We start from the raw sequence: 22,366 nt of genomic DNA, 5'->3' as shown, positions 1-22,366 counted from the left end.
GCAACAAAGACCCAACGCAGCCAAAAATTAAAAAAAAAAATTCTAGAAGAAAATATGGGCAAAATTTTTATTAAAGAAAAAGCCTGACCTGAGAAGGTGACATCCCAGCAAAGCCCTGAGGTGCTGATGAGGCTGTCAAGGACACAGATGGGGAAGGGAAGGAGGTCCGAGGTGACATTTGAAGACATTTTTAGAAATCAATGATAAACACTTCTCATCACATCTTTTCAATATTATACTGGAAGTACTAGTTAACGCAACAAGACAAGAAAAGGAAATAAAAAGTATACAGATTGAGGAGGAAGAAACATTGTTTTAGTTTGCAGATGACATAATCATCTATGGAGAAAATCCAAAAGAATTAGCCAAAAAAAAGGAAAAGAAAAGAAAAAAAAAAAGAAACTTCTGGAACTAATAATCAATTATAAGGACTTCCCTGATGGTCCAGTGGGTAAGATTCTGCGCTCCCAATGCAGAGGGCCCAGGTTCGATCCCTGGTCAGGGAACTAGATCCCGCACGCATGCTGCAACTAGGAGTCCGCATGCCGCAGCTAAGACCTGGCACAGCCAAAATAAATAAATATTTAAAAATAATAATTATCAGTTATAGCAAGGTTGCAGGATACAAGGTTAATATACAGAAGTCAACTGCTTTCCTATATACTAGCAATGAACTACTGGAATTCGAAATTTAAAACACAATACCATTTACATTAGCACCAAAAAAAATAAATAAATACTTAGGTTAAAATCTAACAAAATATGTATAAGATCTATATGAGGAAAACTACAAAACTGTGATGAAAGAAATCAAAGACCTAAATCAATGGCGAGATAGTCCATGTTGATGGATGGGAAGACTCAATATTGTCACGATGTCAGTTTTTCCCAACTTGATCTATAGATTCAATGCAATCCTAATCAAAACCCCCACCAATCAACTAATTGATTCTTTTCTGGAGAGGCAAAAGACCCAGAATAGCCAACATAATATTCAAGAAGAATAAACTTGGAAGACTGATAGTATCCAACTTCAAGGCTTACTATAGAGCTACAGCAATCGAGACAGTGTGGTATGGGCAAAAGATCAGACAAAATAGATCAGTGGGGCAGAGTAGAGAGCTCAGAAATAGACCCACATAAATGCAGTCAACTGATCTTTGACAAAGAAGCGAAGGCAATACAATGGAGCAAAGATGGTCTTTCAACAAATGGTGCTGGTACAACTGGACATCCACATGCAAAAAATGAATCTAGACCCAGACCTTACACCCTTTACAAAAAATAACTCAAGATCAATCATAGACCGAAATGTAAAACACAAAACTGTAAAATTCCTAGAAGAGAGCACAGGAGAAAACCTAGATGACCTTGGGTGTGCTGATGACTCTGTGGACACAACACCAAAGGCTGATCCATGAAAGAGAGAATTGATAAGCAGAACTTCATTAAAATGAAAAACCTCTTCTCTGCAAAAGACAATGTCAAAAGAATGAGAAGATAAATCGCAGACTAAGAGAAAATATTTGCAAAAGACACATCTGAGAAATGACTGTTATCCAAAACACAGAAAGAACTCTTACAACTCGACAATACAATGAGCGACCCAACTGAAAGATGGCCAAATGACATTAACAGAGCCCTCACCAGAGAAGAAATACAGATGGCAAATGAGCACATGGGAAACTGCTCCACATCCTATGTCACTGGAGAAATGCATATGATAAAAGAACGAGATACCGCTACACACCTATAAGAATGGCCAAAATCCAGACACCGACAAGATCCTGGTTGCCCCCCACCCCACCCCCGGCCCCCGGGTTGGGCCGGTTCTGACAGCTCCAGGGGACAGAGGTCCTTCGGGAAAGGAAGCTGGAGCCTGAAGGGTTACCCAGCTCTGATGCTGTTCAACCAAAAAGGCAACAGCGTCTTGGAGCGGAGCAGATGGTGAGAGCAAAGGGCTCCTCAGGCAGCGATGGGAAAGGGCCCAGGGGAGCGGGAACCCCTTCGAGAACAAGCCTAAAGCTAAACCACCGGGAGGAAAAGGCAAACGAAGCCCCTCAACCTCAGTGGAGAAGGCGGCCCAGACCCAGCTGGGGGACTACTACCAGGACGCCCAGCCCCGCCAGCGCCAGTCCCCAAGCGCAGCCCTGTCCCGCCCAGGGAGACCTTTCCCTACGCACCCTCACTTGCTTCGTAACTTGTGGAAGCTTATTTCGCCTGGGGAACTTGTTTGCCGGTCTGTGAAATGGAGCCGCGTCGCAGCTCTGCCTCCCGGCGCTCCTGTGTAGATTAAGGACAGAACGCAAACAGAGCACCCACCCCCCAGCCTCCACCGCCGAGCCCTCGCAAACAGTGCCCATGGGTGGTGACGAGTTTCTCCAGGACCCGAGACGGGCCTCAGGAGGGAGGAAGCACCATCCTGCACCCCTCCAGGGACGCGACGCAGCTTTCTCTCCACCCTCCCCGCCCTGGGGCCCTCCCCTTAGTCAATTCATCCTCCTCCCCTGCTGGAGCACCCCCAACCATGGGCTCCGGCCACCCCGTTCCCTTTAGGGTCCTCTCTGGGGCCTCTGCATGGCGCCCCCTCTGTCCCAGAGGCCCTCAGCTGCCCCGCCACCCAGACCAGCATCATTACGTGCGGGCCGCTGTGTCTGTGTCCCCCCAACCCCGCGACCCCAGAAGGAGCGCTCCCTGAGCTGCGTCTGTCTCGGTCACACACCTGCCCCGGAGCAGCGCCAGCGCATGGAAGAGCGCAGAACCGGCAAGGTGGACGGAAGACCTGAGGGGAGGGGGTGGACGGGTGGCGGTGGGGCTGTAACCCTTGGCGACCTTCCCCGCCAAACGGGCGAGGCGCCAGGGGTCGCAGAGGATGCCCCGCCCCAGGGGGATCCGGGGCAGCGCCCGATGCGCAAGTCCAGGTAGGGTTCATGGAGGAGGGACCCTAACCCTAACCCTGGGCTGGGCTGGGCTGGGTTTGGCGGGAGCCCAGCCCTCGGGACGTGGGAACGCTCGCGAGTTTGCTGACAGGAAACGCCGGGACGCGCACGGCTGGAGCCCTAGCAGCAAGACCCGCACCTCCGCGGCCCCCGCGGCGCGCTGCGCCCTCACGCCTGGTACGCGCCCTCGCGCTGATCCATCCCGCTCCCTGCAGGCTCCGTGGCCCCGGACAATCTACCTAACTTCTCTGTGCTCCAGCGCGCTCCTGAATCTTGTTTTGAATATTATTTTGCTGTCTACATCTTCAAGCTTTTCTCTTCCATTCCTGCCCCCAATAGCCCCACTCCAGACTCCCCACAGAGGTGGGGTGGGGCGCCCTCTGTACCCCTCCTCCAGCTCCGGCCGCACACACCGGGCAGCCCCTAGCCCCTTCACAGTGAGCGCCTCTCAGGTCACCAAAGCCAGCACTAGGAGGGCATCCGTCCTTCCACCCGCCCCCTACTCTGGCCCTCGTACCTGAAAACCACCCCATATCGCCCCCCATCCGCTACCCCTCCTCCAGAGACTTTTGTAACAACTGCCTGGGGTCCCCCGCCTCCAGTAAATACCCCAGCCCGACCTCTAAGCTGTCGGGGTTGTAAATGCTAACCTGCCCCTCTTGGGCCCCCGTAGCCCTTCCTTCCCAGACCCCAGGGCAGAGTCCAGGCTCCCCCATCCCCCCACCTCCCAAGTAAGAGCATCACTCACCCCTGCAGGCCCTCAGGTCCCGGGATCTCAAACCCGAAAGCGCACCAACGCAGACTCCCAGGACCTACCGCCTGTTCTCTAAGCTCCCTGGGCGAATCTTCCCCCATCTGCCACAGAGTCCCCTCCCCCAGGAAGTTCACCCTCTAGCCGGCACAAAATCCTTCTCGTGCTCTCTCCCTACACACCGGCTCCAGGAAGAGGGGGCTCTCAGGGAGGACGGAGCAGAAGGCTGGTCGCAGGGGTTGGACTGGGCTCTGAGCTTCACATGGACACAGGTTCCAAGCCACAGCCAGTCCCTCAGGCCCTGCAGTGGTTAGAGAAGTCTCGCCCGGGATCCCCAGGGTTTCCCTGGGCACTGAGCCACAAAGGCAGGAGATCTGAGGTGGGGAGGTGGAGGGGTCCACAGGTCCTCAGGCAGGCTCTGCACAGCCTGGGGGCCCCCGCAGCCCTCCCTGCCGAGAGGAGGGGGAAGCCCCGCAGGCTGTGGAAAACCGGACCTAGGGGGTATCTGCCTGGCGCCTCCTCTCCATCGTGCGGCTCCGACCCCACCAAAGCCCCTTCCATCCCTCTGCGGCCCTGTCCCACCACCCAGGGCCTCTGGACCCCACCTGCAGTCTGCCCCTCGAGGCCCGCTGCCCTGCCAGGTGGGCCCAGGAGGACTCGAGTGAAGGGCGGGCCTCCAGGCACACTCAGCGCTGTACAAACTTGTATCCCGGGATTTCTCCACACAAAACACATTTCCCAGGGAAGCAACCGGTCTGATGAGCTCGCTGGGCGTGCGGGCGTTCCCACTCCGCCCTCCCGGTGCCCCGGCAGTCCTGTCCCACACTGAGGCCCTGACGGCAGTGCTGGGCCCAGGATGCAGCCCAGGACTCCTCAGCCGGCAGCAGAGGCCTCTGGGATGAGCCCGGGGGCTGGCAGTATCTGGACCACCAGAAGGGTAGGTCGCCCACTGTGCACCTCCCCTGAGCCGGGAGGCTCCACCCCAGGGTTCACCTTGTCCTTTCCAGGGACCCTCCCCTCCCTCTCTCACCCCCAACGTTAACCTCTGACTCCCACCCCCAGTCCCCTCCCTAGCACTGACCTCACCCCTAGGGCTGCCTTCTGACCTCGACCCCGCCTCACCCCCAGACCACTGCCCCCAGCCACCATTCCCACCTGGGGCTCACGTCCCCTGCCTTCAGGGGGCCAGGGCCCAGGGTCAGGGCCTCCCATGGGAGGGAAGGCCTGTGAGGGTGGCCCCAGGACGACTTTTCCAGGGGAACCCAGGAGGTACATGAGGCCACTCAGCCCACACCCCTCCAGCCCTCCTGGGCTCAGCCCCCACTCAGTCTGCCAGGGGCCTGTCCTGGATCCAAGCCAGGCCTACCCGGGACGCCTTGGAGCGCGCTGGTCCAGCTGGCGGTGGCACTCCAGGGAGACCTTCTTGGGGCGAGCGCTGCTAAGCCTGGCCCTTCCCCTCCCACCTCCGACTGCTGGGCCTCCCCTCCCCACACAACTCCGACCCTGCTCGCCTGGACTCCTGAGCTCTCCCTGGAGCACGCCAGATCCTGAGCCCCCAGCCAGGGCAGGAGGGCCCCTCTGAGTCAACCCCCTGGGGCAGCCCCGCCTGCGCCTGCTGAGCTGAGCCTTGACTCATGGCTTGGGAGAGGCCTCCCACCTCCACAGGGGGCGGGAGCCCAGGAGGGCTAGCCAGCCCCTCGGAGGGCTCTGCAGAGGCCGGGGTGGGGGTGGGGGTGCTGGGAGCACTTCCGGAGTCTGCAGGATGGAGGTCTGGAGGGTCTTGAGCCTGGGGTGGGCCCGTCTCGCCTCTTGCTTCTGGGGTCTCTTGGGCACCAAGGACCAGGACGAGGGCCCCATAGAGCCCCTTTCCACCCTGAAGCTCCACTCCAAGCCTTCTATCCTCAACGCTGTCCCTTAGCACTTGACCCCTGCTAGGCCTCACTCCAACCATGGCTGCAGTGCCTGGTCACGCAGGGCCTGTTCTTCCGCCCAAATTCCACCTTAAGCGGGGCCCCTCCCTCCCACCTGGCCCAGGTGTCCCCGCCCCTAGCTGAGCTCAGGGCTGGGCGGGGTCGGTCTCCGGGCCAGCCCTGGGCAAAGCCAGCGGGGTGGGGACTTCGGGGACAGGGCCGCGCGGGAAGAGACAGCGGAGACAAATCCCGGCCCCCGTGCCTGCCGCCATGCAGGACGGTAACTTCCTACTGTCGGCCCTGCAGCCCGAGATGGGTGTGTGCTCCCTGGCGCTGCCCTCGGACCTACAGTTGGACCGCCGGGGCACCGAAGGGCCAGAGGCCGAGAGGCTGCGTGCAGCTCGTGTCCAGGAGCAGGTCCGCGCTCGCCTCCTGCAGCTGGGGCAGCAGCCTTGGCAGAACGGGCCGGCCCAGCCCGACGGCGCGGCCAGGGCGGCCACAGGTAGGCAGACGCTGGCCGGGTGCCCACGGTCGGTGGCGGGTGGAGGTGGCCCCAGCAGGCATGGTGGTGCGAGGGCCAGAGGCCGCGGTGGGGCCACTCCGGACTCAGCTCCCTGACTCACCCAGGCCCGCCTTGAGTCACCGCCCTACCCCTGCAGGCGTGGGAGAAGCCAGAGGTGAGGCCTCCACCTCCTGGCAGGGACCCCGGGGTCCTCCCTGCAAGTCGGGTTGGGCCTCACCTGCCCACCGGGCCCTGAGCCTCCCACCCCCCCAGGGGGGGCACGGGAGAAGCGGCATGTGGCCGGCCAGGTCTGTCTCTGTCGGCAAACCCAGAACACGCACGCGTCCGGTCCCACACCCCACGGGCTCACACACGGTCTCAGAGACACGCAGACACACACGTCACTCCCCTGGAGACACAAACGCAGAGACACAGACGCCCAGACTGTAGCGTCCACCCCCCATGCCCCACAGGAATAAGCAGACAGAAAGGTGAGGGGCGGGGTCTGGGACTCCTGGAGGAGAGCCACGGCCTGTCTGGGCCAGGGTCTCCCTGCGGAATTGCTGGGGGGAGGCCCTGCTGGGGTGACCCGGATACTCTCCATGAGAGCAGCGGGTGGGGGAATGCCCCTCAGGGCCAGGCAGCTCCCTGTGTAGGAACCCCGGTTCGTGCATGGGGCACGTGCACGGGTGTACGTGAGTGTGTATGTGTGTGTGCATGAGTGTGTGCAGCGAGTTCAGGGCACTTCTAGAAATGCCACTTCCTCCCTTGCCAGCTGCAGCCGCAGGGACCAAGGTCAGACAGTAAGAGGAGCCTCCAGGATGTCCGGGGCCAAGACCCCGCTCCACGGTGGCTCGCGTGATCTCCAGAGGGCCCTTCCCAGTGCTGGCCACCAGCTGCTGGTCGGGGGATAAGCGGCTCAGCCAGCACAGGGGCCGCCAGGGCTGGCTGGATTCCTGCGTCCTCCCCTCCCTGGGCCTCAGCCTTGCTGGTGGCCAAGTTGGGTGCCCAGGGGTCATGGGGTAGAGGAGGGAGCGGGGAGGGGTTAATTAGGGGAAAGAGGATTAGAATTTGGGGGTGGGGGCCGTGCCCCCTCAAGGCCGGGCCTCACTAGCGTCAAAGGGTTAATAGCCCCTGCCCAGAAGCCTCATTAACCAGGGCCTGTCTGGGGAGCGTGCTGGGTGGGGGAGTCCCCCCAGACCTAACTGAGGCAGAGGTTGTGGGAGGGTCCAAGGCCCCTCCTTCTCTTCACCCTCACCCTGAATCCCTTCAGCCTAGTCACTCTACCCTGGCCTTCGGGGGATGGGACTCTTCCCCCTCCAGGTGTGACCACAGCAGGGGCTCTAGCAGAGGCTGACCACTCCAGGAATACCCCCCCAACCCAAAGACCCCGCCCCTGGCATTGCCCAGGTGATGCGCCCCCCAGTCCGTTCCCACTGCTCTGCCTTGGTTTGACCTTTGCCCAACTCTTCTCCGGGTGTTCTCAGCTCTTCCTATACACCCGACCAACCACACCGCGCCACCTGTCATCCACATATTCATTCAGTTGTCCCTTCAGCATCCATCCTCCCGGCTTAGATACCCCTTCACACACCAGTCACACACCAGTCAGTCTGCTCATCCAACCCATCCTTCCGATGGTCCAACCCGCCCTCCCCCCATCGCTCCACCCTCCACCTTCCATCCACCTGCCCGTCTGTCCACTCGCCATGCAGGTGGGCTGGCGCCGGTGCCCCCGGCTTGTGTGTGGCTAGGGGTGGGTGTGGCTCGGCCAGGTGGGTCAGGGCACTGCGCCTCAGGGCACTGGTCCAGGGAGACTGTGTCCGCGGCGAGTGACCAACAGCACAGGATGGGCTCCCGGGAGGTCAGTGTGGCTTCCTGGGGGCAGTGGCCAGGCGTTGTGCCCTGGCAGGGATCGGGGAGCTGAGGAAGGAGGCCCTGGCACACTAGGTAGCCGGGAGGTCAGCAGGGTGAGCACATCCGTCCCCCGCTGAGGGGCACAGCTGGAAGGGACGGGGGCTGTGGGAGGGATGACAAGGTGACGGCAGGGACCGGAAACCAAGGTACCTGCGCCAGAGTCCACTGGCCTCCCCACCAGGGCTCAGGGCAGGAGGGGAGGCAGGAGGCCAGTGCCTTGCCATCGGCCCAGCCAGGCTGCGCTGTCCCTGTCCGCAGGTGCGTGCCGGGCTCAGTACCACACCTTGCAGGCCGGTTTCAGCTCCCGCTCCCAGGGCCGGAGCGGGGACACCTCGGTGAGTGACAGCCCGGAGTCCCGTGAGGGAGGTTCTGGGGGCTCTGGGGGCTCCAGCGTCAGGAAGCCCAGCGGCCCTCACTGCCCTCCCCTCCCTGCCCCACAGACCTTCCGGCCCATCGCCAGGCCTGCCTGCAGCCCTGTCTCCTGGTCTTCCCGCTCGGTCGTGGACCTGAGCTCCGGCCGAAGGCTGAGCTCAGCCCAGAGCAGGGGCAGCGCCCTTGGGGCCGCAGGGTATGGGGGTGCCCGGCCCGCCGCGCCCCCGCCCACCCGGCCCACGTCCTTCCACGAGCGTGGCGGGGTGGGGAGCTGGGCGGATCACGACACCTTGTCCCTGCACTCGCTCAGCCTGGGGGCCGGGGGCCCGGATGACCGCTACGGAGTGGTGGAGGAGTGGCTGGAGCCGGCGGCCGCCTCCCCCTACAGGGCCTCTGCCTCTGAGCGCCGGGCCAGCTCCAGCTCTGGCCGGGCTGGGGGCCTGGGCTGGCTGGAGGCTGCCGAGGGGCCGCCCAGCCGGACCATCCGTGCCCCCGCCGTGCGGACGCTGCAGCGGTTCCAGAGCGGCCATCGCAGCCGTGTGGCAGCTGGGGGAGTGCCAGGGGGCGTCCTGGAGCCCGTGACCCGGGCGCCATCTGTGCGCAGCCTCAGCATCAGCCTGGGCAACTCGGGCCACCTGCCGGACACGCGTGGGCTGGACAGCTACGGTGGCCACCGCACTTTGCAGAGGCTCAGCAGCGGGTGAGCTGGGCCTGGCTCGGGGAGGGGGCCTCTGCCCTAACCCTGGCCTGTCCCCAGGCTCAGCCTGACCTGCCTTTTTTCTCCGCAGCTTTGATGACATTGACCTGCCCTCGGCAGTCAAGTACCTCATGGCCTCAGATCCCAACCTGCAGGTGCTGGGAGCAGCCTACATTCAGCACAAGTGCTACAGTGACACAGCAGCCAAGAAGCAGGTGACCACCCCTGCTTACCACCCTCACGGGCCCCCCTTCACTCACTGTCCTCTGTCTGGTCCCTGACCACCCCTCACTGATCCCCAAGCTGCCTGGGCAGACCCCATCTACCCAGGGCCTCCTCAGCAGAGGAGGAGCAGGAGGGACTGACTTGCACAAATCTGAATACACCTGCACGCTTCTGCACACACCTGCATACATCTCCATACACCTGTATGTGTATGCACACGTCTCTATATACCTGCACATACCTGCACATACTTGCACACATCTGCATGTTTCTGCACACCTCTGCATACATCTCCATACACCTGCATATGTACTCACACATCCATATACACCTGCATACGTTTGCACATACCTATGCAGCGTGTGCACAAGCGCTAACACCCGTGTGGCTATGCCCACAGGCCCGCAGCCTGCAAGCTGTGGCTAGGCTGGTGAAGCTCTTCAACCACGCCAACCAGGAGGTGCAGCGCCACGCCACGGGCGCCATGCGCAACCTTGTCTACGACAACGCGGACAACAAGCTGGCCCTGGTGGAGGAGAACGGCATATTCGAGCTGCTGCGTTCGCTGCGTGAGCAGGACGACGAGCTGCGCAAGAATGTCACAGGTGGCCCTGCTCCCCGCCCGCCACTCTGCCACCCTTCCCTCGGTCCCCACGGCCATCCCTGTGGCATGTCTCTTTGGAGTTGGACTCCAGCCCCAGGCCCCGTGTCCCCAAGCGTCCTCCTCTCTGCGCTGTTGCGGCCCCGTGACCCTACACGTCACACTCAGGCTCTCCCCAGCGAGGCTCTTGGGTGAGGCTCGAAGTGCCAGGCGGGGCCCTGGGCACCGTCCCCGGAAGAGGCAGAGGGGCTGGAGGGCCGTCCCTGACCACGGCCTCGCCCCACCTGCCACAGGGATCCTGTGGAACTTGTCCTCCAGTGACCACCTGAAGGACCGTCTGGCCCGAGACACGCTGGAGCAGCTCACAGACCTGGTGCTGAGCCCCTTCTCAGGGGCCAGGGGACCGCTCCTCACCCAGCAGAACGCCTCGGAAGCGGAGATCTTCTACAACGCCACGGGCTTCCTCAGGTGCGATGGGCAGCAGGCAGGGGAGGCCCAGAGAAGGGGCATTAGGATCTGAGATCTGAATGACAAGGCGGGGCCACCGGGGGTGGGGGTCTGGGAGAAGTGGACAGAGAGGCAGAGGCGCTGACGCGGGAGTGGAACGGGCCGCCAGGTGTGGCCCCCGGCCAGACGTCAACAGACTAGGGGCTGCAGGCTCAAATTTCTTTAAATCAGGGATTTGATCTGATATTTATAACCTCCCCGGAGCCCCGGACACTTTGAGAAGTGAATGGGGGATGGGCATGCGGAGGTGCCGAGGGGCAGAGCCCAGCTCGGGGGAGGAGGGGATTGGTGCTCAGGATCTCAGCATCGGGTGGGTCCCTGAGGGGTGGGCTCTGCCTGTGGTCCCAGTGGGGGTCTCTGATCTGCTTCCATCCAAAGGAACCTCAGCTCGGCCTCCCAGGCCACTCGCCAGAAGATGCGTGAGTGCCACGGGCTCGTGGACTCCCTGGTCACCTATATCAACCACGCCCTGGACGTGGGCAAGTGCGAGGATAAGGTGAGGCTCAGCCAGTGCCCCGGGGCCCGAGGGGCTCCAGCCTGCTCTGACCGAGGTCCGCCCTCTGTCCACAGAGCGTGGAGAACGCCGTGTGCGTGCTCAGGAACCTGTCCTACCGCCTGTACGACGAGATGCCACCGTCGGCCCTTCAGCGGCTGGAGGGCCGAGGCCGCCGGGATACGGCAGGGGCGCTGCCAGGCGAGGCAGTGGGCTGCTTCACGCCACAGAGCCGGCGGCTCCGAGAGGTGGGTGCGGGCCTGGGCAGGGGGGCGGGCGGAAGCAGGGATCCCGGGTGACCTCGGCTGACCTCCACGCCCTCCTGCCCAGCTGTCCCTCACGGCCGACGCACTCACCTTCACCGAGGTGTCTAAGGACCCCAAGGGCCTGGAGTGGCTGTGGAGCCCCCAGGTCGTGGCGCTGTACAACCGGCTGCTGCAGCGCTGTGAGCTCAACCGGCACACGACGGAAGCGGCTGCCGGCGCGCTGCAGAACATCACCGCAGGCGACCGCAGGGTGAGGTGGCCTGGGACCACACCTGGCCACGCGCTGGGGTGCGAGGCACTGGGGACGCAAGGGGTGAACGGGGGACAGGAGCCCGCTCTCCCGGACGTTATGGTACATCGGGGGGCCAGAACTTCAGAGCGAAAGAGGAAGGCAGGCAGGATGCGGCTGGAGGATGCCACCTCGGCCCCCGGGGTCTGCACTGAGTTTAAGGAAGGTGCCGGGAGGGTTGGGCCAGGAGGGAGCAGACCCGGGGCCTCCACGGGGCACCAGCACCCATTCTCACCAGCCCCTCTCCTGCCGGCAGTGGGCGGGCGTGCTGAGCCGGCTGGCTCTGGAGCAGGAACGCATCCTGAACCCGCTGCTGGACCGAGTTCGGACGGCTGACCACCACCAGCTGCGCTCGCTGACCGGCCTCATCCGAAACCTGTCTCGGAATGCCAGGAACAAGGATGAGCTGTGTGAGTCCAGCCGTCCCGAGGCCTGGGTTCTGCCTCCCCTGGGGGCCGGGCGCGTGCCTGGACTCTGTCTGTACTGCTGCTTCTCCGGCCGGCTTCTGGGAAGCCAGAGCTGGTGGACAGACAGGCGCCGAGGGGGCGCAGGGAATGGCAGGCGCCGAGGGGGCGGGGCAGGGGGCGGGCAATGGAGACTGACCACCCCCACCTGCTGGCAGCCACCAAGGTGGTGAGCCACCTGATAGAGAAGCTGCCCGGCAGCCCGGCTGAGAACTCGCCCCCGGCCGACGTGCTGGTGAACATCATAGCCATCCTCAACAACCTGCTGGTGGCCAGTCCCGTGGCCGCCCGAGACCTGCTCTACTTCGACGGGCTCCACAAACTGTTCTTCATCAAGAAGACGCGGGACAGGTGAGGGCCCGAGCCCCGCGCCCCCCCCACCCCCCAGCTCGCCCTGCCTCCTGGCCAAGCCTGTCACCCCACTGACCCCTGCCCCCTACACCCAGCCCTGACAGTGAGAAGTCCTCCCGGGCAGCCTCCAGCCTCCTGGCCAACCTGTGGCAGTACAACAAGCTCCACCGGGACTTCCGGGCGGTATGTTCCCGCGGCCCAGGGCAGGCGGGGCTGCGAGCGTGGGGCGCGGGCACGGGATGGCAGGGAAGGACACGGAAACCCACGTGGCCCAGGGCACCCATAAGACCAGGGGTCTGGGGGGGGCGGGATGCAGAGCAGCAGCGCCCTGACTCCAGGCCCCTCTCCGCCGCAGAAGGGCTACCGAAAGGAAGACTTCCTGGGCCCGTAGGCGAAGCCTCCCTTGGAGAAGGAGCGTGCGATGTGACCCGCCTCCAAGGGAAGGGCTCAGCTCAGGGCTGCTCGCCAGCTGGCCTGGAGGAGAAGGTTGATGACGGCCCAGGGGCTCTCGCTGGAGCCCCATCCACGTGCAACTTGAAGGCCTGGGTCACGGGGGAGGGGACAGGGGCTTGCGGCTGGGGAATTGGCTTCCGCAGGGCAGGGGGTGGTGCAGGGCTTGAGGCTGCTCTGATGCGTGGGGTGGTGGCCAGGTCACACTGGCAGAGGTGGCTCTGGCTGTGGCCCAGCAGTGCCTCGGAACAGCCAGCAATGGGAATAAAGGTGGCCGTGAACACAGCAGCCACAGCCCCTCATGCTTCTTTGGTTGGTCAGACTTGGGGGTCGGACCCAAGGACTCAGCAATGTCTCCAAGAGCAACCATGCCTGCAACCATGCCTGCCCCTTAGGACACTCCCCCCTGGGCCCATACACGGGCCTCTCCAGGTCAGGGGACCCAGGACAGGGAGGAGGGCGTGTCCAGCAGCAGGAGAGCTGGCGGAGAGAATGCAGGAGATGGGGCAGACAGCAGAGGCAGCCTCAAGCCAAGTGAGATGCAGAAGCAGCAGAGCTGGGGACCTGGTGTGTTGAGGAACGAGCACTTCTGGGGCAGCTGTGACTCCTACTGGCCTCGGTGCTGCCCTGCCGGGCTGTGCTCACGCGGCAGATGCATCCAACACCTCTCCCTGCCCTGCCTTCCTGGGCCTGGAGGTGCCCTGATAGGTATACTCATGCTGTCTGAGGCTTGGGGTCCAGTAGGTTCTGGGACCTCTCCATCTCACCAAGCCAGGCCCGTTGGTTGTAAAGTTCCCACTGACATTTTTTACAACAACAGGCTTTTTCTGCAAAGCTCAGAACCTGAAGTCTCTAAGGGGCCTGCCCCCCCAGGAACTGTCTGGATCACAGTGGGACTGGGAACAGTCACGGCCCCAAGCAGGGAGACCTGAGGAGGCCGCTGCAAGAGACACGCCTCAGCTGGCTCAGGACGGAGGAGGATGGGGAGAGGGTGGGCTTGAGGGGACACCCAGGTGCGGTGACCAGGTGGCCATGGAGCAAGAAAAGGAAGGGATCCAGGGCCCTGGAGTGCCTGAGACGGAAGTGAGGGGTGGGATGTTCTGCTCAGAACACTGCATACCCCCTTCCTGCCCCAGGGGAGGAGAGGCCGAGACCTGGGCAGGATTCCAAAGGACTTTATTTCTGGCACAAGGAGGGTCGCTGGGCCCACTCTCCTTCCCCGAGGTCCCAAGGCTGCAGGTAGACAGGGCTCGTGGTCCTGCTGAGTGGGAAAAAAACCCACCCCAGCCCTGCCCCAGCTGTCCCTGGTGAACCTGCTGCTCCACGGGGCAGGGGCTACACGTCATCCTCCGACACCAGGCAGTAGAAGTCCGTGCGGGCACTGTAGTTTCGCGAGCCAAGGTCCGACACATCCACTTCACTGCCTTGGCCCTCTCCAAGCGAGACCCCACTTGCATGCGGTGGAGCTGCTGGCTCCCCAAAGACAGGCCCTCGTACACCTGGGGAGGGGTACCGCCAGGCCTGAGGCTGGGCCGCCCACAGCCTGCCTTCTGCCAGGGTCACTCCCTGCTGCCCCTCCTGCATGGTGGCATTTGAGATCCTGGAGGTTCCCAGTCAGGCCCCGGGCCCGACCACCTTCATGGAAAAAGGCAGTGGGAGGTGCTGGGAATTAAGCCCATCCACGGGCTGCAGGGAGCAGTCCCTGCCACCTGGACCCTTTTTGGGGCTCCACCTTATGCAGCCCCCCTCCAACTCAGGCTGAGCTTCTCAGGGTCAGGGGTGGGGCCGGTGGGCATACCCAAGTCCCCCTCAGGGTCAGGGTCCAGCTCCGGGTCCAGGGTCCGACCCTCTGGGACCCGGCCTCGCACAATCAGCATGGGGTCCTTGTCATCCTGCAGCCGGGTCTGGGGGTCTCCCTCCATCGCTCTGTACTGCACCTTCCGTGGCAATGCCAACTGTAGCTCTTTCCAAAAATCGGAGGAAGGTGTCTGGAGGCCAAGGTGGGGCAGTTAGCGAGCGTGAACAATTGGGGGGGGTGAGGGGGTGCCAACACGGAAAGACCCTGGTCTCCTTGGCCCCAAAGAGCCCACTCCTCTGGGCGGCTGACCATGGCACCTCCACCCACGGGCTCCCATCCACAAGCCCCCTCCCTCCCCGCCCCCTGCCCCTCCGCACCACGGAACCGGGCCTCCAGAGCAGCAGGGTCACCAGGTGGCGATGCTGGCGCAGCAGGCGGAGCGCAGGGTGTGCGGGGTCGCGCCGCTGGCCCTCGAAAGTGATGAAGATGGGTCTGCGCGTGAGCTCCAGCAGCCGGCACAGGCCCTCCCTGCGAGGGCGGCACAGTCAGGGGGGGCGCAGTTGGGGCCCACCCAGCCCCGCGCGGGACCCACCGGAAGCTGTGACTGCACCAGGCCCGGCCGAGGAAGGCGTCGGACAACACCACGACGAGGCGCCGGCAGCGGCTCAGGTTCACTAGGAGGTCGGCCGACGGCTCTGCGGGAACCCGGGCATCGGCGGGGGCGGTGCGGACGGGGCCCTAGAAGGGGCGGGGCCCTAGCCGGGGCCTGAGGAGGACCCGAGGGGGCGTGGCCCTAGGAAGGCGGGATCTGGGCCGGAACAGGGGCGGGGCCCAAGTAGAGATGGGGCTGGGCCCTGCACGGGGAGGAGGCGGGCTTTGAGGGGCGTGGCCCTGGAAAGGCGGGGTCTGGGCCGGAACAGGGGCGGGGCCTGCGCCCCGCATCGGGGCTGGGCCCGAGCGGAAAGGGGCAGGGCGCCGCCGTACCCGCGCGAGGCAGGAGGTCGCGGTCGTCCAGAAAGAGCTTGTAACCCCGACGCCGCTCCAGCTGCGGCTTCAGGATGAAGTTCACGAACTTCCGGTCCTCGGGGCTGTCGCTGTAGGAGACGTAGGCGTCGTAGAGCTTCCCGTCTGCGGACGGCGGCGGGTCAGCGCGGCCGCTTTCCAGGCCTAGGCTTGCCACCCTCGGGGCCCCCTAAACCTCCCCCCTTGTGCCCCAGGGTCCAGGCCAGCCCCCCAGACGCAGATCCAGCAGATCTCGGCCCCGGGCCCCGCTTAGACCCCTCCTCAGCACAGGATTCCGAGTGGAGCCCTGGAACCAGGCTACCGTGGCCCCCTTCTGCCGGCCCTGTGCCCTCCTGGGCTGCACAGAGACAACCCCCTTTCCTGGACTGGGATCTCTCCAGTGCCCTCCAGGGACGGATGCCTCCTCGCCCCCACCTCCAGAGCCAATCCCCCCCACCCAGAGCTGAGCCTAGGGAGGCCCTGTGGCTGACTCCGCCTCCCCATGCATCCGCGCCCCACGCACCGTTCATCTCCACCTCCCCATACGTGTCTTGGTACCAGAGCAGTACATTGAGTCGACACTTAGCGTATAGCAGCGCTGCCAGCAGCAGGACCAGCAGGACCAGAAGTGAGGCCAGCACCGCGGCCACGTGTCCAGCCAGGCCTGGGGACAGAGCCACTGACTGAGCCAGCCCAGCACCCTCCAAGCCTAAAGGCTCCCCAGGCCTCCCTCCTACCTTCTGCCCCACTGGACCCCACTCACCAGCTCTCCAAAGAGTGAAGGAAGAGGAGCTGATGTTCTGGACGGAGCAGGTGAAGGTCCTGAAGTCTTCAGTACTGGTCAGGTTGATCCCCAGGACACTGGACACAAGCACCTCTGACCAGTTGGCCTTGACCCTGGGGAGACCAGGCCCCACCCCCTCACCTGGGGCTCGACAGCATCACCGGATGCCCCAGAGCCCCACTTGTCTGGGACTCACCCAGAGAGGCTGCAGATTTGGGCCTCCTGGGCAGTCCTTGGGCCATAAGCTAAGAGAAATGGCCAGAACATGAAGGGGGTGTGGATCTCTTTTGGGACAGTCACCCTAATCCTGGGTCTGGGTCCTGGGGGTCCTCAGATCCTAGGCTTGGCCCGACGGTCAGTGAGTAATTCAGGCTGTAGGACTCTGCTGGCACCCACGGCCCTGGGTGGTCTACAAGGTGAGTGTCTAGAGGGGCCATCTGTCCCTGCAGTCACTGACTCTTAGTGTGCGTCCAGAGTGGCACTCTGCCCATGGCATGTCTGGCCAGTCACTCCCCAGCCCATGTCCAGGTCATTACAGACCAGGGTGTAGGTCAGAGAGGCCACTGGGGGGGCGGGGTATATCCAGCGTGGTCACCTGACCCTGGACACCCTCATCTCTTACCAGGAGTCCTCATGGAGGTCATAGTGGCTTCCATTGCCCAGCAGCAGCCCATCTCTCAGCCACTGGACCGAGGGCAAGGGGCAGTGGGGCCCAGAGACCACTGAGGCCGTGCAGTTCAGAGTGACCACACTGCCCAGGGCAGGCCACAGGACCTGGTTTCCAGATGGGGAGAGGAAGTCAGGGGCCCTGTCGCAGGCTCCTGCAGAGAGAGGACCGAGTGGGTTAGCTGTGCCCACGATGCCAGCCTCCCACTGTCCACAGATGGTCTGTGGGCCAGGAGAAAACCACGGTGGCCAGTGGCATGTGCTGCTTGGTAACTGCATCACGTCTGTCCACACGTCCCACGGGGGACAGGGCCTGGCATTTGGCACATCTAACCCCAGCAGCAGCCGGTTCGTATGTGTTCTGCCTACCCCAGATGTGGCTGCCCGTCCCCAGAGAAGATGTTAGCACGGAGTCATGGCTGAGCTGGCCCAGCACCGCCCTCCAGCTCAGCAGGGCCCGCCTAGCTGCCTGTCTACCCAGGACGTGAGCCAGCACACATTTCCTGTGTGCACCTGTCGCCCACTGCTCTGATGCCCAGGCCCCGGCCCCTCTGCTGGACACCAGTGGTTTGGGGGAGTCAGGGGTTGGGCGTCAGCACCTTCCACCTGGTATGGGAGCTGGGGGTTCCAGGACCCTCTACTCCTGGCTACAGGCAAGCCTTCTCACCTCCCCAAGATCTTTTAATTGGGGTGGTGAGCCGGAGCCGGTAGTCATAGAAGCCCGCCGTCATCTTGGTAGTGTGGTCTCCCAGCAGCCCGCCCCCATGGCCGCCCACCGCGCCCACTCCCAGTATCCCTGGGCTTTACTGACCCCCACGAGCCTGGTCTAGAGGCCTTGGGCAGGAGACGGTGTGGGCCCATCCTAACCATGGGCTCAGGACCCCGGGCCATAGGGGAGGGGCAAACAGAGGTCTTTGTACCCCTGGCTTGAGGCCAAGCAGAGAGGCCAGGCCACACTGCAGCGTGGAGCCAGCCTGAGGGGCAGGAGGTGGGAGTGGAGCCCGTGCCCATCCCTCTCTGGCCGTCTACCTGCCATGGTCTGGCCGGGGCCTCCTCAAGGCAGGCTGGACACTGGTGCCACCCACGGCTCCCCGGGGCTCCTTGGCCGAGCAGACTGATCCCGCAAGGGCTGGGCAGGATTCACTCTCTGTCCTTGTGGCCAGTCAGTCAGGGCACCAGGATGGGTCAGAGGCTGCCGCCATCCCCGGAAGCAAGTTAAACAAGAACAGGATAAGTTAACGTGTAACTCTGGCCACTGAAGCACTGCCTCTGCCCCAGCTGCCGCCTGGAGGCCCCAGAGCACCAGGCACAGCCTAGACCGCACGTCATCTGCCCCAGGGACGCGGTGACAGCCCAGGGTGGGACAGCACTCCCGGCACACCTCGTGAGCCCAGGAGTTGGCCCCGTTCCCAGGTCCCCTGGGACAGGGCTGCCACCCACAGGCAGGGGGGCTGCAGTACAGCCGCACTCAGCCTGTACCGAGGCTCCGGGGGGCTCGGGGTTCTCGAGTGCTGGGCTGCCTGACTGAGCCTTGCTCCCAGCCATGGGGTTTTGTTCTGGACGCCGTCCTGGGTGCACCACGCACGCGTGAACCCTGCACTTGAGGCTGCACTGGGCCGAGGTGTCGAGGCAGGAGGGGTGAGCGGGGGGTCAGGCTGGTCTCACGGGGCAGCCCTCCTTCTGGGTCCTGTGCTGGCGCCTCCACCCATTTGTCATCTTCAGACCCAGACACTTTTGTCCACACTGTCCGTATAGTTGTCCAAGGGAAGCCCCCACCCGCCCACGGTGACCTTTCTCTCCTCTGCGGGGTCTGGGACCACTCCCGGCCAGACTGGCAGCAGCCACACGCCTCTTGACCCAAAAAGCTCTCCAGTGACCTGGGCTGAACGGCGGGGCACGAAGCCCCAGTGGCAGAGCCTTTGAGGAAGACTCCTTGGCAGCCGGGCCCTGGGCACCTCCTCCCTGGTGCCCAGCGGGTATTTACTGGGCACCTAGTCCTCCCCCTGCTCCCTGCTAAGTGGACACACCAGGGCTCCGGCTCCTTCAGGCCCTCCCCCCACCCGTAGGGCCCCTGAGGCTTTGCAGGGACGAGTCTTAGCCTGCCCCCCATTCCTTCGGCACGGGTGACCCGATGTGGCCCCGTGATCAGCTGGAAGCCCCTGGTTTGGCTGGGCTGGAATTTCCTCAGAAATCGGTGGAGCGGCAGGCTCGTTCCCGGGGGGCTGGTGCGGAGGCTCCTTCCAGAAGTCCTTTGGAGTGGAGGGCAGTCCTGGGAAGGCCCTTGAAGCAGGAGGACAAGCCCACTGAGGGCTATGGGAGGCTGGGCGGCTCACGCCCCCTCCCCCAGCCCAGCGGGTCCCAGGGCAACTCCTACAGTGGCCCCTTGGCCTCTGTAACCTCAGAAGACCTCCTACCCCTGGAAAGGCAACCTCGGACCCTCCTGGAAATTCAGGCCAAACCACATGGCCAGGCGACAGGTGTCCCCCTGCACACCCTCCGCTGCAACCCTCCCCGTCCTCTGTATCGTCTCTGTGTTGTACGACCGCCCCCTGCACGCCCCACACATGCCTGCACGTGCACACTCCCCACACCTCCGACACTCTGGCAGTCCACACACCTGGCACACCCCACACCACACACACTGCACCTCACACCCACCCTCAGCCTCCCACCACCCCTCGCTCTCTCACTGGCACACACGCACCACGCACACACGTGCACACGCAAGCCACGTGCTTTGCGGGCCTCCCCTCAGCCAGGCCTGATTTCGAGGAGAGGGCTCAGGCCGGAAAAGGCATCCAAGGACGAGAACACGGCTCACGCTGAGCAGCGAGAACACGAAGTCACCTGGTTCCAGCTCTTTCCTCCTGAGGAGGGGATGTCCGTCACTGAGGTCATTCACGTGTGCTTGGGAGCAAACTGTTTGCTCGGCTGGGCCCCCGGCCCAGTCCAAATCACCACGGCTGCCCCAGACGCATCGCCAAGCACGGCGAGGACCTGGCTTTTGTTTGTGCGTTTTAATAAGAACTTTCCCCGTAGCTTCCTGGCTTTGCAGTCACATCCTCTCCTCAACCTAAACCCCACCCAGGCACCCACCCTCCTCCCCAGCGGGCTGGCGGGCGGGCGGGCAGTTGGTGGTTCTCCCCGCCAGCCCCGCCTGCCCCACTCTTCCTGTAACTCTGACTCAAGCAGCTCCTTCCTCTAGGGCCCGCCCCAGCCCACCCGGGCACCGGCACCGGCACCGTCCTTCCCTTCCCAAGGCCAGGCCTGGGTGAGCGGGGAGGAGGCAGAAGGGCTGGGGGCCACGGTGACATGTGGGGGTCCTGGCCAGCGGACCCCCAGTCAGGGCCGTCCTGCACACGCCTGAGGAGCTGGGCAGTATGGCCTGCTTCCCGGACACTCCCTACGGTCCCAACACCCAGGAGACGGGGCGGGGGGCGGGTGTCTCCACGTAGCTCCCCGGGCCCCAGTGAGCAGCCCCGATGTATCTCTGACCTCTGACCTGCCAGGGTGATGGGTGGGGCTCCTGTGGAAACTCTCACCAATAACGGGCCCTTGAACAGGGCTCTCTGGCCCCCTCCCTGCCCACCTCCCAGGTGTAGCCCCCAAATGGTGAGCAGTTACAAGGGGGCTGGGGTATCACATGGACCTTAAGCCCCCTCTTCTAGATAAGGGAGCGAACAGGAGGCCTCAGCGAGGCTCCCAGCTCTGAGCCCAGGTGGTGGAGAGCCGACATCTCCTGGAGTCACAACAGACCCCCCTGCACCACCATCCCGGACTGACCTGGAACTCAGGGCCCAGCACTGGTGGCTGATGGCGCTGCTCATAGCAATCGGGCAGGGTCCCCTGTGGTCCCTGTCCCTGCCCTCACCCTCCAGGGGCAGAGCATCCTCACTGCAGCGTCAGCTTTCCTACATCCTTAATCTGACCCTGTCCAAGGCACCCTGCACAACGCCCGCCCCCCCGTGGCCTCCAAGACCCTTGGACGATGGTGCGTCTTGGGCTCAGGGTCCAATAGAACTGGAAGAAGTCCTGACTGCACGCCTTCCCCACCGAGCCGCAGCTCCTCCAAGGAGCCCCAGTGGGCCCTGAGGCTGAGTGAACAGCGTAAGCACCTGATGGACAGGCTGGTGGCCGCCAGCAGTCAGTGACCTGCCCGGGAGAGCCCAGGCAGGAGGCAAAGAGCTAGGTTCTCCCTGGTGTCCCCACCTGCTTTGCTGCCTCTCAAAGCTCCCGCCAGACTGCCTGCCTCTCGGCATGCCCACCCGCACCACCACCTCACAGCCGCGACTGGCCGCCCGTCCACCCTTTGCTAACGCCCACCCTCACCCTCCCTTGTCCCCCAGGCCCACTCCACAAAGTGAGCAGAAAACCCCACGTCGCCTCAGGCACTCTCGAGAACAGCCCTTCCGAATCCGAGCCCGCCCCCTGCACCGCCCACCGCGCTCGGCTGCACCCGCGCGGTTCCTAGGAAGCCCTAGCCCCTCCTACCCGCCGGCCTCACGCTGGCTCTCCGCCTCCCCGGAGCCTCGGCGTCGGCCTGGCCGCCGGGCGCGCGCCCGCGCCTTGTCCCCAGGCGCCCAGCCGTCTGATTTGCTGCTCAGCACCCCAGTCTCTGAGCGACTCCCCCTCATCTGGGACCGGCGGCCCCTCTGCGCCTGGCGCGTGCTTCATCCCCGGACGTCTGTCCCGAAGGAAAGAACTTGCACAAAACGCTGTGGCCCCGCGAGCCGAGAGGCCCCCTCCTGCACCCCCGGGCCCGCCACACACCCCACACCCGCGCTCCGCCTTCCCGGAGGGGCGTTAGTACCCCCTTCCTCCGGGTGGGGTGAGCCAGGCAGGGCGCGCACGTTTGGGGGGCGCGGGGACGGGCAGGTCGGGGGCGCGCACGGAAGGGCGGGGTGCGCGGACGGCTGTAGCGCCGCCCGGACACAAGTGCGCAGCGGCTCCAGCAGGTTTCTCCGTCCGCCCCCGGCGCTCTGGGAGGCCTCGGGGCTGGCCTCGGACTTTGGGGCGGAGGCGGGGTCCCTCAGCGCCTCGGCGCTCCTCTTCCCTCTCCTGGCCGAGGGCCAAGTCGGGCGGAGCGGGAAGAGCGGCCCTACGCCCCCGCAAGGCCGGAGGGGCCGGAACGAGGGTGAGCTGAGGTTTCCGGGCGACGCGGGCAACGGGCTCGGCTCCGAGGCGCTTCCTGCGGAACCGCACCCGCCACGGCCCAGAGGCTCCCCGGGGCAAAAGGCGCCTCGGCCCCCCAAGCTCCAGGCCCGGTTCTGGCTCCCGGGAGCCGGCGACCTCCACTCACCTCCGCAGGTAGGAGCCGCGATCGGCACTCACCTGCTGACAAGACCCGGGGCTTGCGCGGCCGCGAGGGTGGAGCGGCTCACC

The 22,366-nt window shown here is 63.9% G+C and overlaps 2 protein-coding genes across 3 annotated transcripts; one reads left to right on the top strand and one right to left on the bottom strand.

Moving 5' to 3' along the window:
* Positions 1-4,546: 4,546 nt before the first annotated feature.
* PKP3 (plakophilin 3) lies at positions 4,547-12,784 on the top strand (the record flags this gene model as incomplete). Its single annotated transcript, XM_082845158.1, has 14 exons — positions 4,547-4,627; positions 5,907-6,102; positions 8,278-8,354; positions 8,460-9,091; positions 9,180-9,303; positions 9,714-9,918; positions 10,208-10,382; positions 10,800-10,917; positions 10,992-11,162; positions 11,245-11,430; positions 11,726-11,879; positions 12,092-12,284; positions 12,380-12,467; positions 12,640-12,784. The coding sequence occupies 14 exons, from the start codon at positions 4,547-4,549 to the stop codon at positions 12,673-12,675; spliced, it is 2,436 nt and encodes an 811-aa protein (XP_082701284.1). The 3' UTR covers positions 12,676-12,784.
* A 1,115-nt stretch (positions 12,785-13,899) lies between these two features.
* Positions 13,900-21,881, bottom strand: SIGIRR (single Ig and TIR domain containing). Of its 2 annotated transcripts, XM_082844661.1 has the most exons (10): positions 21,795-21,881; positions 18,014-18,176; positions 16,941-17,139; positions 16,298-16,431; positions 16,058-16,198; positions 15,517-15,660; positions 15,125-15,227; positions 14,910-15,060; positions 14,533-14,722; positions 13,900-14,233 (listed from the first exon to the last, which is right to left on the bottom strand). In XM_082844661.1, the coding sequence occupies exons 2-10, from the start codon at positions 18,018-18,020 to the stop codon at positions 14,070-14,072; spliced, it is 1,233 nt and encodes a 410-aa protein (XP_082700787.1). In that variant the 5' UTR covers positions 18,021-18,176; positions 21,795-21,881; the 3' UTR covers positions 13,900-14,069. The 2 variants fall into 2 exon arrangements, with proteins under 2 accessions (XP_082700787.1, XP_082700788.1); XM_082844662.1 differs by lacking the exon at positions 16,058-16,198.
* Positions 21,882-22,366: the final 485 nt, after the last annotated feature.

Source organism: Leucopleurus acutus (assembly GCF_964270905.1).
Source record: "Leucopleurus acutus genome assembly, chromosome: 8".
Taxonomy (NCBI): Eukaryota; Metazoa; Chordata; class Mammalia; order Artiodactyla; family Delphinidae; genus Leucopleurus; species Leucopleurus acutus.
The sequence above is the reverse complement of the archived record's forward strand: the minus strand, read 5'-3'. Positions and strand labels throughout refer to the sequence as shown.